Source organism: Sus scrofa, chromosome 2 (assembly GCF_054392235.1).
Source record: "Sus scrofa isolate SSC_HxYL_T2T_F1_AM1 chromosome 2, Sscrofa_HxYL_maternal_Yorkshire_Landrace_v2.0, whole genome shotgun sequence".
Taxonomy (NCBI): domain Eukaryota; kingdom Metazoa; phylum Chordata; class Mammalia; order Artiodactyla; family Suidae; genus Sus; species Sus scrofa.
Window position 1 is genome coordinate 3,088,535 of NC_139384.1, and position 18,159 is coordinate 3,106,693.

At 56.0% G+C, this 18,159-nt stretch overlaps 2 protein-coding genes across 50 annotated transcripts in view; both read right to left on the reverse strand.

Moving 5' to 3' along the window:
* Positions 1-1,959, reverse strand: part of CTTN (cortactin) — a 29,677-nt gene extending 27,718 nt beyond the window's left edge. For 22 of the 39 annotated variants that reach the window (XM_085010495.1, XM_021082658.2, XM_021082653.2 and 19 more), the window contains exon 1: positions 1,876-1,959. The gene's annotated coding sequence lies outside the window, so the exon portion shown is untranslated. Of the gene's footprint in view, positions 1-1,426; positions 1,546-1,689 lie in introns of those variants that run through there. The other 17 variants (XM_085010485.1, XM_085010480.1, XM_085010475.1 and 14 more) reach the window with 3 other exon arrangements.
* Positions 1,960-14,157: 12,198 nt separating this feature from the next.
* Positions 14,158-18,159, reverse strand: part of PPFIA1 (PTPRF interacting protein alpha 1) — a 91,498-nt gene continuing 87,496 nt past the window's right edge. For 6 of the 11 annotated variants that reach the window (XM_085010468.1, XM_021082667.2, XM_085010467.1 and 3 more), the window contains 2 exons: positions 16,102-16,170; positions 14,158-15,500 (listed from right to left, as the gene is read on the reverse strand). In XM_085010468.1, coding sequence (XP_084866594.1) covers positions 16,112-16,170 — 59 coding nt within the window. In that variant the 3' untranslated portion in view covers positions 14,158-15,500; positions 16,102-16,111. The remainder of the gene's footprint in view (positions 15,501-16,101; positions 16,171-18,159) is intronic. The other 5 variants (XM_021082669.2, XM_021082666.2, XM_021082668.2 and 2 more) reach the window with 2 other exon arrangements.

The window sequence follows — 18,159 nt, forward strand, 5'->3', positions numbered from 1 at the left end:
CCGTAGGACCCACTCGACCCCGACCCCCCCCCCCCCCCGGACTCCCATGCCAGGTCCGTCTCCACAAGGTGACCCAGAGCACCTGCCTTCACAGGGACACCCAAGACCCCTGGTGGAGCCCAGCCCCAGCTCCCGGCTGCCCCAGGGCCGCGGTGGGGCAGTGCCCAGGGCTCACAACTCTCACTCGGCCATGTGCCTCACAGCACCATCTGTGGCCCGCATCCAAGCTCTGAATCACCAGTGAGGTTCATCTGCTTTACAAGTGTTCTACAGATAAGGAGTTCCCATCGTCCTGGCTCAGCAGTAAGGAACCAACTAGTACCCATGAGGACACAGGTTCAACCCCTGGCCTTGCTCAGTGGATTAAGGATCCGGTCGGTGAGGCCACAAGCTGCGATGTAGGTTGCAGAGAAGGCCTGGATCTGGCGTTCCTGTGGCTGTGGAGTGGGCAGGCAGCTACAGCTCCAATTCCACCGCTAGCCTGGGAACCTCCATATGCCTCCGCCGCTGGTGCAGCCCTTAAAAAAAAAAATAAAAGTGTTTTACAGGTAAGTCCTTCAAAATGCTTCAACTAAAAGTGAAGTGTGGTAGAGGGTAAACTTCCAGGGCATCAAAGACAACCCTGCATCTGAGGACCCCTCGCAGCCCCTACTTTCCGTCCAGGAGAGGAGTGGGCCTGCCTCGGGCAGGCAGCCGGTGATTCACCCAGCAGTCAGACCCCGGACGGGGACGGGGGCGGGGCGGGCCGGGCCCTCCGACCCAGGCCCTGCCCAGCCCAGGCCTGCGGCGCGCCAGGCTGAATCACGCGGTCGGACCGCTGAGTTAAGCCCCGACAAAGTCCCGCGAGGCCTGGTCGACGGAGCCCAGGCAAGGAGCACTTGCTTGGGACGCCTCGGGAGCTGCGAGCAGCGCAGCGGAAAGTGGAATTCCTCCCCCGGAGGCCCGACGCGCCAGATTCCAGAGGGGGTGGTGAGGGGCGGGGATGCCCCTCCACACCCCAGACCCTCTGGCGGGGCATCCGGCTCCAGTCGGAATACTACCCAAAGCACCTACCAGGTGACTGCCACCACACCCAGAGGAGGGATCGTTCCCGATTTAGAGCCTCTCGGCTCCGCAGCTGCGCGAGTCGCTGCATTTCCACTGACCTGATTGCAACACCTCCCGGTAGGTGCGGGCGCAGGAGCCCCGCAGCGACGGCCCCGCCCGGCTGCGGGGAGACCCCAGCCCCTGCCCCTCGGCCCTCCGTCCTCGTCCCCTGACCCCCTGGGTCCTAGACCCCCCTCCCGTAGGGCTCCTTTCCTACCCCGAACCCTAAGCCCTCTCTGCCCGCGTCCCCTAAACCCCTGCGTCCAGGCCCCTCCCCCTCGGCCCTCCGCCCCCCGACCCCCTGGGTCCTGGACTCCTCCCAAGAGGGCCCCTCTCCTACCCTGGACCACCTCGGCCCTCCGGCTTCTTCCTCCTAGGAGCCTGGGCACACTCCGCTTCGACCCCGGACCCCTCCGCGGCCGGCCCCTCTCCTGCCGCTTGCTCCCCGCAGCCCCGGCCCCTCCCCCTCCCTCCCGCAGACCCCTTGGAACCGCGCGCCCTTCCCCCTCGGGCCCGGCCCCTTCCTTCCCCCCAACCCGCCCCCTTCTCCGCGACCCAGCCCCCTCCCGCTGGCCCCAGCCGGCCCAGCCCCGTCTCTCAAACCTCAGTCCCCGGCACGGGGAAGCCTCGTCCGCGCTCCCCCCGCGCCCGAAACCGCGAGCGGAAGTGCGGCGAGACCGCCGCGGCCACCGCTTCCTTCCCGTTTTGAGACCTGGAGGCGCCCCGGGACCTCAACCGAGGAGCCGGCCCTCCCCGCCCGGCGGAAGCCTCGCTCGCTCGCTCGCTCACCGCCGCCTGCGGCCGGTCCAATCCAGCCCGGCTCGGTCCCGGCACCGCCGCGCCCGCCGCTCCCAGGCGCCCCGCTCCACTTCCGGTTCCGCGGGGGCGGGGCCGCATCCGGGTCCCGCGAGGCCCCGCCCCCGCCCTGCGAGGCGAGGAGGGGGCCCCGGCCCGGCGCTCTCCGCAGCCTCCCCGCTCTCTGGCGTCTCCCTGGTCCACGTGGCGCCCGCGGCGCCCAGCGCTAGAACGGGCGCGAGCTCCGCCCGGGTTCAAGCCTGCAAAGCGTGCCGAACAGGGAAATGACTCTGCGGAGTAAATCACGGAGCGCCCACCGTGTGCGGACCAGGCTGCTCAGAGGCAGACAATCCGGGGTGGTATTCCTGGATTTGTAGCACTGCCCAAGGTGAGAAAGAGAAAAGGAGCCAGGCAGGAGGACAATGCCAAGTACTCTGAGCTCTGAGGACGCAGGAGGTAACTGTGACAGCCAGTCGCCTGAGGGACCAGCCTCCTCCTCCTCCTCCATCCACCCACCTGTTACCCATACATACATCGTCCGCAGCCTCCCTCGATTTTCCATGCATCGTTCATCCGTCTGCATATCCATCCATCCACCATCCATTCCTCCACCCACCCAGAGAAGGCCAGATGTGTATCAGTGAGAAGGTCGGCAGAATAAACTTGGACTTTTAGCTTAGAAAGGGAGTCAGCCTTAATCAAATAGATGTATAATTAGGAAACAAACGCCAAGAAGTCATCCAAGGTCATGATATTACATTGAGGAGAGGGTGAGACCTAAACTCCCCCAGGAGATCAGAGAAGATTTTTCTTTTCATGGCTGCACCCATGGCAAATGGAGTTCCCAGGCCAGGGATTGAATCTGAGCTGTAGCTGTGGCAACACAAGATCCTTAACCCACTGCACCGGGCCAAGGATCACACCTCAACTTGGATCACTGTGGAGGTGCGGGTTTGACCTCTGGCCCCACATAGTGGGTTGAGGATCCAGCATTGTTGCAGCCATAGCATGTATCACAGCTGCCGATCAGTCAGCTTCTTGGGGTGCTAAACTTCCATGTGCTTGTGGGTGTGGCCAAAAAAAGAGAGAGAGAAAGGTGGGGGGAAGGAAGGCCATCCCAGGAAAAGGGAGGAATTCAAGCAAAGGCACAGACGTGGGAAAGAATGGGTATGCGTAGGGAACACAGGTCAGACAGACAGAACCACCGTGTTTGTGCTTCCATCATTACCAGACAGCACAGCATGAGTGCTGTCAAGCATCAGATTATTTGCTTGGTGGTGTCAACCAGAAAAAATGCACCATGTAAGAGTTGTGAGTTAAGTTTTTGGGGGAGCAAAATAAGGACTGTCGCCCAGGAGACAGCTTCCCAGAGAGCTCTGAGGACCAGCTCCCAATGGTAGAGGGAAGTCGGTATATGTGTGATTTTGGTGAAGAGGGCACCTGCAATCAAGCAGGTGTTTTGGCACCGGGTTGCTGCTAGAGACAAGGAGCAGATGACTGCATTAATGATTTTAGTGCTTTTCTAGGTAGGAGAAGGTGCAGGCATTGGGGCTCATAAAATCTCCTGAAAATATCGAACCATCTGAAGGCCTGCTGTGCCGGCTTTTCCCAGAGCGCAGAGGGCCTCCCTCCTGGTGTCCACCCTGAGCTCTTTAGCGGCTGCAGAAGGCAGTGACTTCATCCTTGAAGAAACAGCAACACAACGTCTCCGTTGGCCAAGGCTTCGTAGAGAAGGCAGACCTGAAAGTTAGAGAGACTCGCATTTGGAGACAGCTTGGCTTTATCAGGCACCACTGTGAGATTTGTTAAGTGTAGGTGCGATAGTGCAATTTGTAAGACATACAGAGGAAGTCTCTGGTAGCCTAGGGGTTAAGGACGCAGTGTTGTCCCTGCTGTGATTTGGGTTCAGTCCCTGGCCCGGGAACTTCCGCATGCCTTGGGTGGGTCAAAAAATAGATATGTGTTTCAGAGCTCCCCAGCCTCTTGGAATTCCCTAAACATTGAGGGCATGACGGTGTCTCTTGTTATGTGAATGTGGTGACTTTTGGAAAGCACCCAAGGTTGGGGGCTGGTGCCAGGAGGACCAGCCATGTGACTAGAGGGTTGGGACTTTCATTGCCACCCTTGCCCTCTGGGAAGGAAGAGGACGACTGTGTGTTGAATCAGTCCCAGGGGCCAGTGGTTTCATCACTCATGCCTGTGTAACGAAGCCTCTCTAAAGACCCAAAAGGACAGGGTTCCCAGAGCTTCCTGGTTGGGGAGCGGGGCAGACTGGGGGGAGTGGTGCTCAGAAAGCATGGACGCCCCGTGTGCTTCCCGCACCTCACCCTGTGCATCGCTGCCATCTGGCTCTTCCTAACCCAAAGCCTTTTATTTAATTTTTAATCTTGGGGGGCCATGCCCACAGCAGACAGAAGTTCCTGGGTCAGGAATCGAACCCATGCTGCAGCAGTGACCCAAGCCACAGCAGCGACAATGCTGGATCCTAGTTCTGCTAGGTCACTAAAGAACTCTGGAAATTTTTTTTTGGGGGGGGGGTCATTTTTGGCTGCCCAGCAGCATATGGAGCTCCTGGGGCAGGGATCAGAGCGGAGCCACAGTCACAACCTAAGCCACAGCTGCAGCAACGCTGGATCCCTTACCCACTGTGCCAGGCTGAGGACCAAACCCACATCCCAGCAGCTCCCAGGATGCCGCCGATCCCTTTGCACCACCGCGGGAGCTCCTGGAAATAAATTATTTTTTGTTTTTTGTTTTTTGTTTTTTGTTTTTTGTTTTTTGGTCTTTTTAGGGCCGCACCCGTGGCATATGGAGGTTCCCAGGCTAGGGGTCTAATCAGAGCTGTTGCTGCCGGCCTACACCAGAGACACAGCAACACCAGATCCGAGCCGTGTCTGCGACCTACACCACCGCTCACGGCAACACCGGATTCTTAACCCATTGAGCGAGGCCAGGGACCGAACCCGCAACCTCACCGTTCCTAGTCGGACTCGTTTCCGCTGCGCCACGACGGGAACTCGACAAGTGCCTTTTAGTACATTTTCATCCCTCGGAGGAAACCCTCGTCAGCAGTCAGTCCCTATGCTCCCCACCCCACCACAGGCCGCTTCGTCTTGACGAGCTGGAATTTCTGCTTGCATTTATCTAGATAAGAACAACCAAAGTTCACTGGAGACTGGAGCTGCAGGCTTTGCGGCTGCCATGGGAGAAGAGTCCCTGCTTCCGAGTAACTTCTGGGGTGGGGGAAGGCGGGGGCAGCTTCCCCCTTTGCTGGGCTATTTCTGCCCCTCAGGAGGGAGGGGGTGTGGCGGAGCCCAGCTGGCCACCTAGCAACCCTAGAGACCTGTAAGCTTCGGAAGGCAAAAAGGCACCAAGCTGAATATCTCTGTGGACCAAAAGTGAGCAGAAATGCAAAGTGGTGCCTGGGCTGAAGTCAGGGTCCATGTGGACTTTTTCCAACAGTAAGTGCGTCAGCCCACGCGATCCAAGCCTGGGTGGGTCTTCGGATGTGGAGCCGTGGATGCGAAGGGCCCCTGTGCAAGGAGGACCCGCTATAACTTATCCTCAGATTTTCAGGGTTGAGGAGGCTGGCACCCCAGCCTCTGAGTTGTTCAAGGATCACTTGTTCACCAGGAAACATCATAGTAAAACTGCAAACTCTCAAGAATCAAAAACGCATGAAAGTGTGGGGCTCAGTGGGGCCCCTGTCTCTGTGAGGATGCGGGTTCCATCCCTGGCCTCACCCAGGGGGTTAAGGATCCGGCGTCGCCACAAGCTTCGGTGTAGGTCACAGATGCAGCTTGGATCCGGTGTTGCTGTGGCCGTGGTGTAGGCCGGCAGCTGCAGCTTGGATTCGACTCCTAGCCTGGGAACTTCCATAGGCTGCAGGTGCGGGGGGGAAAAGAAAAGAAAAATAAAGCACGGAGGCTGTCAGAATGACAAGACAGATGGTTTGCCAAAGGCTCACAGTTAGCCCTCTGCCCAAATCCCGATCAGGTGACAGTGGGTTAGTATCTTTGAAGTGCCGAGAGAAAATAACCCTCAGTGTGGCACGTGATCCACGGTGGCTCACAGTGTGGCAAGTGTGTCCCAGGTGTGGTAACGACGACCCCTCAGGAGGAGCTCCCTTGCGGCTCGGTGGGCTAAACAGCCCGCCTTGTCACTGCTGTGCCTCTGGTTACGACTGTGGCAAGGGATGGCCCCCTGGCGCGGGAACTTCTGCATACTGCGGGTGTGGCAAAAAACCAACCAAAAAAAAAGACCTTTATGAGGGACTGACCCCCAGCAGCAGAATGTGGCTGTATTTGGAGAGGAGATGGGACCCTCTAGGAGGTAACTGACATTAATGAGGTCACCAGGGTGGGCCCTAACCTAATAGGACCGGGGTCCTTAGAGGAAGAGGAGGTCGGGACACAGACGCAGACAGAGGGACGGCCCTGCGAGGACTCAGGGAGCAGACAGCCGCCTACACGCCCTGGAGAGAGGCCTCGGGAGGGACCAGCCCAGCCCACCCCTGGGGCTTGGACTGCAGCCTCCAGGACGGGGGACAAGGCTGTCTGTTGTGTGAGCCGCCCCGGCTGTGATGTTTGTTACAGCAGCCCGAGCGGACGGAGCCAGCCCTCCACGCATCATGCCTCCTGCGTCCAGGTCTGTGCTCCGTGACTGTCCTAGCTGGCGTGGGCTATACCAGCAGACGACCCCAGACCAGGTGGCTTAGAGATTGTACGTCTCACTGTTCTAGAGGCGGGCAGTCGAAGATCACATGCTGGCGGAAGTGATGTCCGGTGAGAACCGGCCTTTCCTGGCTCTTGCCTGGGGGCGGGAGCTCGCTGGGTCCCTTCTATGAATCCCATTCTTGAGGTCTCCACCCTCAGGACCTAAGCATCTCCCAAAGGCCTCGCCTCCCACACTGTCGCACGGGACACTGGGTTTCAATGTATGAATGGGGTGGGCGGAGGGACACGAACGTCCAGCCCATCGCAGTGACGTAGCTGTTGCTCTGAGCAGTAAAGTGATGACACGGGATCTGGACTGGCGTTGTGACTTGCTCTCATCAGTAGAATGGGGCAGGAACGACACCGCACAAATTCTACACACAGTGCAAAGGAATCTGCCCTTTCGATGCCTTGCTGCTTCTGACCTTGAACTCTCGAACCTGGGTCTCCACTGCGCTGAAGGAGCCCGGTGTCGACTTCTGGAGTGTGAGACAGGGCTCAGGAAGGGGAACCCAGGCGTCCCAGGCAAGAGCCAGCCCTGGCTGCCCGGTACTTGGCTAAGGCCATCTCGGACTTTCCAGCCCCAGAGGAGCTGTCAGGTGCCTGCCATCACATGAGCGATTCCAGGGAAGACCAGCAGAAGCAGCACCCAGAGCGCCGATCCACCCAGTGGAAACAAGAGGAGCTCCTGCTGGCACAGTGGGCTCAGCAGCACCCCTGGGGTGCTGGGACGCAGGTTTGATCCCTGGCCTGGGTCTGATCCACGAGGGAACTCCACATGCTGTGGGGCGGCCGGAAAAGAGGGAGAAACAAGACATCATTGCCTTTTCACCATTAAGTTTTGGGGTGGATTTTTACAGAGCAGCAGGTAAGAAGCCAAAGCAGATGGTGATCTCGTAGGGAATTGTGCAATCAGTTTTCCGGGGGTTGGAAAACCGCATGAAAAAATAGAAGATGGCAGAAGAGAAACGATAAGAGTTCGGTTCATAGGGAGGCGTTCCAGTGATCTATGGCTGCCTCATAAGCCGTTCCAGAAGTTAACGGGAAAAGAGAACCACTGTTTTATGTTGACACTTCAGGGATCAGGGGTTTGGAAAGGGCACCGCTGGCCCATCTTTGTTCCCAGTGGGGCCTTGGCTGGGATGGCTCACGTGGGGGCCTGTGCCTGGGATGAACTGTTCGGGGCCCTAGGCTGGGGGCCAGGGCTCTGATGGCAGGGCGAGTTCCCCATTTCTCTTCCCCATCACGTCCCACTAGGCTCCCTTACTTCCCAAAGGGTGGCAGCAGCACCTGGGGTCTCACCTTGCTCGGCTCTCCAGGTGGCTGGCGTGGTCCTGGGTAGCCAGACTTACTTGGGGGCTGGTTTCTGCAAGGCTTCTGGTGACTTCCCTCCCCACATCCCTGAACACCTGCTACATTCTTTTGGTCACCCAAGGAAGTCACTGAGGCCAGCTGGGGCTTAAGGGGGAGATTAGACACCTTCCCCCTCCATGAGAGGCGTAGCCAAGAATCTGCAGTCTATGTGATAGTTTGTCACAACTGTAATTCTTTTCTCTGGCCACATCCACGGTATGTGGAACTTCCCAGGTCAGGAATCGAACCCGTGCCACAGCAGTAACCAGAGCCATAGCAATGAAGCTGGATCCTTAACCCACCGAGCCACAAGGGAACTCCCTCACATACCGTAGTTCTAAGATGTCATTTGTAAGATACATGCTGACTTCACGGGTTAAAAAAATAATGTGAAAAATGGTCATGAGAGAATGGATGAAATGTAATGCACACAGGCTGAGCTGTGGTGGAAAATGTTTTCCACTGTGGGCTGCAGCTAAAGTTCAAAACTGGGCTAAATGACATTCCAGAGTGAGGGCCAAGAGGCAATTTCCAGACATCTCGTCCAGACCGAGACAGTTTATCTCACAGAGGGTGTTCCCTAAAATAACTATTAACATTTATTTATGTTGGAAAATTTTGCACGAATTAAAAATAGAAAAATCAACCCTCATGCATCCCTTACCCATCTTTTAACAATTATCCGCCCACACAGTTAATTTTGTTTCATCCTTCTCCTGACCTACCCCTGCCCCAAGACTGTTGTAAGGCAAGTGCCAGCCATTGTGTTTGCTCACCTGTAAATTCTGGGGAGTAGTCTCCCCCGTGCCTTTTCTTGGTGTAATCACAGTAATCCACTAGGCTCGGCAGAAACACCCTCTACAGCCTCACCAATGGAAACGGTGGACGGGGATTCAACCAACAACTTGGACTTGATTCTGTTGGGGGGTTGGGAGGGCAGAGACACGCTTAAATTCCCCTCCACCGTAAAGCGGTGCCAGTAGGAGCTTCCTGGTGGCGAAGTGGGGCAAGGATTAAGCAATGTCACTGCTGTAGCCTGGGTTACCGCTGTCATGCAGGTTCCGTCCCTGGCCCAGGAGCATCTGCCTCTCTTGGACATGGCCAAAAACAAACAAAACAAGAGCGTTGCCAAGAGGTCAAGCACGAAACTGGGGAATCGAGCCGCCACATGAAGCACACATCATTCAGGAGTGAGGAAGAAAGCGAAGGAAACAGTTAACCCAGCTGTAAGGCACTACGGAGGGCAAGGGAGTGTGCAGACAGGGCCGCGGGGCTATTTTGAGTGATGTGCAGGCTATTACTTTGATTAAAATAAAACATGAAAAAGAAAATAAGGTGATGGACAATTCATTTAAAAAAAATTTTTTTTTTGTCTTTTTGTCTTTCTCTAGGGCCGCACCCACGGCATATGGAGGTTCCCAGGTTAGGGGTTGAATCCAAGCTGTAGCTGCCGGCCTGTGCCACAGCCACGCGAGATCCTTAACCCAATGAGCGAGGCCAAGGATCAAACCCGCAACCTCATGGTTCCTAGTCAGATTCATTAACCACTGAGCCATGACGGGAACTCCAACAGTTCATGACTAGAGTCTCTTAGGCCCTACAGATTATGTAATGCTACAATTCCTGTTACATTGTTTTAATTAAAAAATTAGCAGCGTTCTCTTCGGGGTGCAGTGGAATCAAATCTGACTAGGAAACATGAGGATGAAGATTCAATCCCTGGCCTTGCTCAGTGGGTTAAGGATCTGGTGTCCCGAGCTGTGGTGTAGACGAGGCTCAGATGTGGCTTTGCTGTGGTGTAGGCAGGCGGCTACAGCTCCAGTTCGGCCCCTAGCCTGGGAACTCCTGTATGCTGCAGGTGCGGCCCTAAAAACCAAAAAAAAAGAAAAAAAAAAGTCCACGCCCCCATTAGAGGACGGCCCCTGGGTAGGGCCCGTTCTACCCGCCCTGGCATCTCCAGGGCAGGGTCTTCTCCGGAGTGTTGGATGGTGGTGGCCCCAGAACCACGTCTGTGTGCTCAGGGATGGCGATGCTCTGTAATAACCTGCACGCGAAAAGAACCTGACGCGAACGGGATGCGTGTCCGTGTTTAACTGAATCACTTTGCTGTACAATCGGAACCACCACCACGGTCAATCACACCACACTGTAAATCAACTACAATTTAAAAAAATGTTTAGGAGTTCCCGTCGTGGCGCAGTGGAAATGACTCCGACGAGGAACCATGAGGTTGCGGGTTCGATCCCTGGCCTCGCTCAGTGGGTTAAGGATCCGGCGTTGCCGTGAACTGTGGTGTAGGTCGCAGCAGATGCGGCTCAGATCTGGCGTGGCTGTGGCTGTGGCGCAGGCAGGCGGCTGTAGCTCTGATTAGAGCCCTAACCTGGGAACTTCCATGTGCCATGGGCGCGGCCCTAAAAAGCAAAAAAAAAAAAAATAAAGTTTTTCTTTTTAAAACATTGTAAATCAACTAGAAATTTTGTCTTTTTAGGGCCACACCCATAGCATATAGAAGTTCCCAGGCTAGGGGTCGAATCAGAGCTGTACCCGCCGGCCTACACCACAGCCGGGATCTGAGTGGCGTCGGCACCCTACACCACAGCTCACAGCAATGCTGGGTCCTTAACCCACTAGGGAGGCCAGGGGTCAAACCCGCTCCTCATGGAGACTGGTCAGGTTTGTTTCCGCTGAGCCACAGGAGGAACTCCTCCGATACATTTTTTTTTAAAAAGATCTATGTGCAAATCTCTGGAACCTATGAATGTGATTTTATTTGGAAAAGTTGTCTCCCCTCCTTTTGCAACCCCCCCCAGCATATAGAAGTTCCCGGGGCAGGGACTGAACCTGTGCTACAGCAGCAACCAGAGCCACTGCAGTGATAATGCCTTACTTACCCTGAGGCCCCATAAGAGAACACCAGGAAAGTTGTCTTTGCAGGAGTCACTGAGAAGGCTCTGGAGACCCCTGCAGGAAAAACTAGAATTCAAACCTCTTGGATGGTTGGTGGGCGAGTGACTGGTGCTCTTAGGAGACAGAAGACGAGACCCTCAGAGGAGGGGCCGGCTGGAGGCAGAGAAGAGTCGGGGGATGAGGCCCAGGAAGCCAGCAACGCCCACAGGTGCAGGAGGCAGAGAACAGAGCCTCCCCACCACCCCGGAGGACCCAGTCCTGCCCTCGTCCCCGCTGCGCAGGCCAGGCGTGCGGCTGCCCAAGGTGAGAGCCTAGGGCAACAGCACTTGAAAAGCCACCCCGCTGAGTCCAGGACACAAACAGCAAATCACTGGCTACTCGTTCTTACCAAGGAATTAAGCCGAGGAAGTGCAAGAGACAAAAGGATTTGAGGTGTTTACAGACGGACGGAGTGCCACGCGGGCAGTTGGAACCGCAGCTCCAAAAGCACTGGGTTACCCACCACCTACGTACCTGCCAGGGAGCACGGACTCTTCTGCGCACCCCAGAGCCCATCCTGGGGCAGCCAGGGCTTGGCCAGGGCAAGGCAGAGAACCAGCTCCAAACCACGGCTACCTCCGGAGCGCGCGATGTAGACGTGAAGAGAGGATCGTAGGGGCAGCATCGGGGAGCTACAGCAGCCTCCGCAGAGACTTTAATGCTGGGCCGTCAGAATCGCCTTCAACGTGACCACAGCTGGACGGCAAAGTGACTCCCGTCCGGCCCCCAGATCGGGCAAGCCCTGGGCTCGCCGTGATGGGAGGAGGCCCAGGAAGCACGGCTGAAAACTACACACACATCTACTGCTTGCTCTGGGTCTCTCTCCAGCGACACTTTTAAAAAAGACACCAACGGAATCCATGAATCCAGTTTTAATAGGAATCACTCACGACTTTGTTGCCGAAGCTTTCGGATCGTCAAGGGCAGCGACGTGGATGGAACTAGAGACTCTCACACTGAGTGACGTGAGTCAGAGAAAGACAAATACCATCTGCTGTCACTCAGATCTGGGATCTAATATTCGGCACAAATGAACCTTCCCACGGAAAAGAAAATCATGGACTTGGAGGAGAGACTTGTGGTTGCCCCAGGGGGAGGGGGAGGGAGGGGGAGCTTGGGGTTAAGGGATGCAAACGATTGCTGTTGGAAACCACGAGATCCTGCTGTGTAGCACTGAGAACTAGGTCTGGGTCCTTACCACGGAGCACGACAATGGGAGGAAAAATATGTATACATGTATGTGTAACTGGGTCCTATGCTGCACAGTGGAAAAAAAGATTGTGTTGGGGAAATAACAATTTAAAAAAAAAACATAATGGAAGATGTTTGAGAAAAAAAACGTTCATATATGTATGACTGGGTCCTACGCTCTACAGCAGAAATTGACACAACACTGCAAATCACCCATAGGCTCATAAAAATGAAACTAGAAAAATAACTGAATAAAAATGCATGGAAAGAAAAAAAGACCCCCAAGGGCTTGCTTGGCTCTGGTCAGGCGAAATGGAATGGGAGCAAAGTACTCCGTGGTTTTAAAGCTCACACTTAAGTCAACCCCCAGGACTAGGAACTGCAGAGAATAAGGCTCCCCTAAAATGAACCCGGGAGGGTCAGCCAGCACGGGCTCCGAAGAGGCGAACACACAACGACATGACAGCTACGCCCGCAGAAATGAGCGGGAGGGGTCCATCCACCTAAGAGCCCCCCCCACCGCACCACTCGGGGGGGGGGCTGTCAGCACTCGAGGGGCGTGGGAAAGGAATGACGCGGTGGTCGGCAACGCCCCCGAGGGGGGTGGGGTCAGTCACCAGACCTCGGGTATCCCCAGAGCCAGTGGCGCGGGCAATAACCTCTCCGTGGTGGTGGGGGGGGGGGACCGCGTGAGCGAGACATCGGTGCTCTGGGCCTCGTGCGGCCTGCAGTGGCCGTGTGGGCTGCCCCCACCCCCGCTGGATGTGGACGGGCCTCGGGGTGTGGCCATCACAGAGGTGGCTCCAGGTCCCAGGGCCATGAACCTGGAAGGACAGCCTGGGCACCATCGTGGGACCGCGTGGGAGGAGCAGGGGAGCAAAGCCCAGAGGAAGGAAGCTGGGGAACACATGTACACACATGTACAGATGTTGCACAAGAGCAGACACACGTACACACATGCACACAGACGCGTGAGTGCACACCCACACACACGTACATGTGTATAGGTGTGTGAGTGCACACATGTACACGCCTGTGCACATACGCATTCGGGCACACATGCACATACATGTGCAGACTGCATGAGCACACACATGCACAAACACACGCACACAAGTGCACACACGAACACACATGTACACAATGCACAGATGCGCACATGTACACATATGCAGATGCACACAAGTGCACACATGTACACGTGCAGACACGAGCGAGTGCACCCCTGTACACACACGCACACATATGCGTGCTAGCGCACACATGTACATACACCCATGCACAGGCATGTGTGCAAGTGCACACATGTACACACACCGGTGTACAGACGCATGAGCACACACGTACACACACATGCACTTGCAGACACGCGTGCAAATGCACACAGCAGCCACCAGCACAGTGCATCATCTTTGCTACCTGCCTGGACCTGTGGCCTCATCTAGGCCTCGAACAGCGTCAACTGCTCCCGCTCTGCTGGCGGTTCCTAAAAACAGCTCCTGCGAGAGCTGCTGCCGCTGCTGCCCCAGGGCTGTGCCGGGTGCGCCCAGGGCTGGTCCCCACAGGGGCATGGGACAGGAGAGCTGCTGCTGGGGAGCCCGCTCCCAGGTGCTCGCAGAGCCGTGAAGACGGGTCTGCACGAGGGGTCTGTTTTCATACCCCCCTGACCCTCTTGCCATGTTCCTGTTTCTAGGAAATACGTGACGAATAAAAACTGGGGCCTGCAAGAAGACTGAAAAGTGCACAGGCACAGACACGTGCACACACTGCCCGGTCTCAGCGTTCAGGCCCCCGGCCCTGCAGGTGCGCCTGCAGAGCTGCCCTGTGTGTGGAGGTCGGCCGTGGCCCCTGCCCTCATCTGCCCGGGCCCGGCTCCCTCGGGTAGTGATGAGAACATGCTGCGGAGGGCACCTGCGCCCCTCTGTCCACCTTCCCGCCTTTCACAGCATCCACTGATGCCTAACGCAACTTCCCATGAGGGCCCTGGCTCTGATGAGTCGGCCGGGCCCGGGCCGGCGCCACAGCAGCTGCCGTCACCTGTCAGCGTAACTCCAGCGCACCGGCTGTACTCTTTGTTGGCAGTGGAAAACGCTTCAGTACTTTATTGAAAGAAAGCAATAAATAACACTGTGATAAAAATAGTTCAAAAGTAGACTGTACATATACTTTGTTACATAATCAGCAAGTTCCCAAAAGATTACTAGAAAAACAGAATGGCGACAAGGAATTGTACAAGTAGATTGAAAGCAGAAACCAAAGGCAAGAAGACAGGTGTCTCTCCCTATCAGCTGCATAATAAATAATGCACCGCGATCTGAACACAGTTCCTGCTGGCTTTTAATATGCCACTTAAAAGATAAAAGTTACATTTGCTACTTATACAATCCAAAATGGCTATATCGTCAAAAATCTAAAAATGTACGACTAGGTCCGTTCTTTAAACCTGTTTACAAACAGATGTAAAGAGAGGATTTACGTAAGAAAAATAAGGCCTTTATTAGGGTCGCGTCGCATTATTTCCAGGGTCTCTCGCTTCACGAAGGGCTCCGCCATTGGTCCTCTCAGAGCGTCTGCCGTGGCCTGACCCCGCCTGCCCGCAGGAGGAGCGCGGGAAGGTCTGGGAAGGTGCTGGAAGGAAGGTGCTGGAAGGGGCGGGCGAGGGCCCAGCCCACCGGGTCTCGTTCCCCAGCCCCCGCCGGGCCCCGGAGACCAGGCTGGGGAGGAGGTAAGCGGTCCACAGAGCTTTGCAGAGGGTTCTGACAACGCTTTCGGTCCGGATTTTATCAGACACTTAACACCCGGTATTCATGTCTCCACGCTGCAGAGTAAAGCTGTTCTTGCTAGAAAAAGTACAGTGAAGGTCAGTCCTTAAAATGTAACAACTGCTTGAAATTAAGTTTGCTCACTTCAAAATGACTGTTGCAGAGCCGAGTCACATCGTGTGAAGGTTAGTGCAACTGTGTCTTGATTTTACAAACGCAGTAAAATCCTTTCCTCTGTGGCGGTTTATTATTAAAAAATTAAACAATGATAATTACAATAAAATGCACAATTTACAAAAGCCCTATATTTGTTCATAAGATTTATACATACAAGCCTTACCGCACATTCATTTGAAAGACTAAAATCAGATATAAGAACATGAACGGATTTGAAAGGATATTTATAGCCTGGATATACATGAAAAAGTAAGTAGCTATATAAATGAAGTCATAAGTTTACATAAATATAAGAAACATTAAATTCTAAAATATTTTCTCTATGGTATTCATGAATCTTTCTCTAATTAAAAACTCTGTAATAAAATATCTCCGGGTCCATATAACAAGTATGAACAGATGGACGATTCCATCGGGGTGCAGGGTCTCTGCTGGGCCACGGCTGCGCGTCAGCGGTAGAAGTAGTGGGGGTAGCCTGGAAGACAAAGGCGGGCACGGATCAGCGCCGGGCCGGGCGCGCGGACGGCAGGGCGGCTGCCGGGGGCTCCCGGGCCGCGGCCCCTCGCCCACCTGCCCTCCCCTCCCCTCCTTTCTGCGCTTCCGCTGCTTTGAGCGTCTAGAGAAACGTCACGGGCCAAGTACGCGGAGGAGAGGGGTCCCCGCCTGACCTCCCTCCGGCCCAGGTCTAGAGGCTGCTGCTAAACACGAGACCAACCAGGCGAACGTCCCGGCGGAGACGGGAGGACACCCGGCGAGAGCAGGAGAGAGCGGCCCTCAGGGCCGTGAGCAGGGGCTCTCGGGGCAGCAGTTAAAACCCGCCTCCGGAGTGAAGGGCACGCAGCGCGCGCGGCCTCCGGAGACGGTGCGCTCGGGCGGCTTCGGGGCAGGCGGCGCGCGGGGCGCGTCAGCCCCGCGCTGATGGCTGATGGCCGAGTCCCGGCAGCGCCCACGAGGTCCCCGCAGGAGACCCCGGGCCGGGCTCGGAACCACTCGGCCCGCGCTTTTCTGCCCTCTGCTCTCCAGCCGCCCCAGCCCAACGTCAGCGCGACACTGGGGCCCGGCTGCTCCCCACTCACCGGCGGGGCTTCAGCAGGAGTAAGTCCTGACTGTGGCAGAATCCAGCCTCTGCGATCCCGACACGCCGCCTGTCCGACCGCCGCGCCGCGAGGGAGGCGTGCAAACACAGCGTGCAGTTAGTCGTAAAATGTCACACGGGCGCAGGTGCTCACACACACACCCACACGGCGCCTGCACCTCCTGAGGTTCCGGGGAAACTTCCAGAGGGCGGGCGAGCAGAGAAAGTGAAGCTCAGCGCCTGCACGTGGGGGTCCCCCTCGCCCCACCAGCCCTGGGAGGCCCGGGGGTCCGGGCTAAAACAGCGCTGGCACGCCTGGGGACACAGAGCCACTTCCTGATGACAGCTACCTGGCGCAGCAATGTCATTTTGCCTTCAGCCCTCTGGATTTACGGGGCGACTGGACCTCCTTTGGGCCCTAAATACGGCACCTGGCAGAACGGGTGAGAGGAGAGAGCAGCGACCCCGGGCGGTGACAGTGATGGAAGAGGCTGGGCCTACTCGGCCCTGGGAGCCACCGGCACTCCCTGCCGGGGCCCTGGTGACACTCCCCATGGGGCCGGTGCAGGGTGGCCAGAGGGGGGCGGTCTAGCAAAGAGGAAGCCCTGTCTCAGTTCCCGCCGGCATCATCTCAACTGACGGTTTTTCCTGTCGGGAACCAGGCTGCCTGGCCCAGCAGGTGAGCCCCGCACCCCGACCCGGTTCAAGGGGAACAAGAAATTTCCTCCCTAAGCGCCCAGCAGAAACTCGCGGCTCCTGAGTCTACGTTTTTGGTTTCCTCACCGGTCCACCGGACACCTCTTATCAATACTCTGCCCTGCTTCTAGAAAGGACGTTAAGGCTGCTGATGGAAACGGATCATCTTTATAAATCCTTCTGCTTCTAAGGGCCCCACAGCCCTGCTGCTATTTGCCTTAAAGAGCCGTGAAAACAACCCATTTTAACCGCTTATGCCTTAGGGTGAAAAGTCCTCTCCCATGCAATAGAGTCCCACACCTCTCTCAAGGATTATTTTAATCTAAACTCTCATGTGAACATTTAACAGGCAAATGCAGTTTGCGTTGAGGAGCTGGCAATGAAGCTATGAGAAAAATAAGAAAGCACTCGTTTAGACTATTCTTCAGTAAGCTGAAGGCCAAATTACAGTTAAAATCAGGAAAAATTAACTACATGCTCCTCGGGAGAGAAATACTCCTAGCATATTACCAAACTCTGGCAAAGAGATGTAGTTTTTTTTTTTGTTTTGTTTTTTTTTTTAGTTTAGATATCATGAGTTTATTATGAAAGACGTGGAAATTATTATTATTTGTCTTTTTTAGGGCTGCACCTGCAGCATATGGAGGTTCCCAGGCTAGGGGTCTAACCGGAGCTATAGCCGCCAGCCTAGGCCAAGCCACAGCAACGCAGGATCCAAGCCGCGTCTGCGACCTACACCACAGCTCACAGCAACGTCCGATCCTTAACCCCCTGAGCAAGGCCAGGGCTGGAACCCATGTCCTCATGGATGCTGGTGGGATTTGCTAACTGCTGAGCCACAGTGGGAACTCCTGGAGATCATTTACGTGAGGCACCAATTTCAGAGCTTCCGTGGAAGAGGCAGCCGCCCGCGAGGCGCTGCAGCGGGACGTCCAGTGTCTATGTGTTTGCCAAGAACGGCGCCACCTCTAAAGCAATGGACTCTGCCGCCCGGAACTCCTCTGACGCCTCCGTGCTGGGGGAGAAGACCTCGACCCCGGCTCGCAGGGTCGCTCCGTCCACCTCTCCACCCACTCCCCTTCGGAGCCTGACCCACAGCCCCCACGGCGGCCTGCAGCGCTTCTTCAGATTTCCTGGAAGCGCAGAGCCTCCTGTGGCTGCAGTTTCAACTGCCTTCTTTTTATTTTTTTTTGTCTTTTGTTGTTGTTGCTATTTCTTTGGGCCGCTCCCGCGGCATATGGAGGTTCCCAGGCTAGGGGTTGAATTGGAGCTGTAGCCACCGGCCTACGCCAGAGGCACAGCAACGGAGGATCCGAGCCGCGCCTGCGACCTACACCACAGCTCACGGCAACGCCGGATCGTT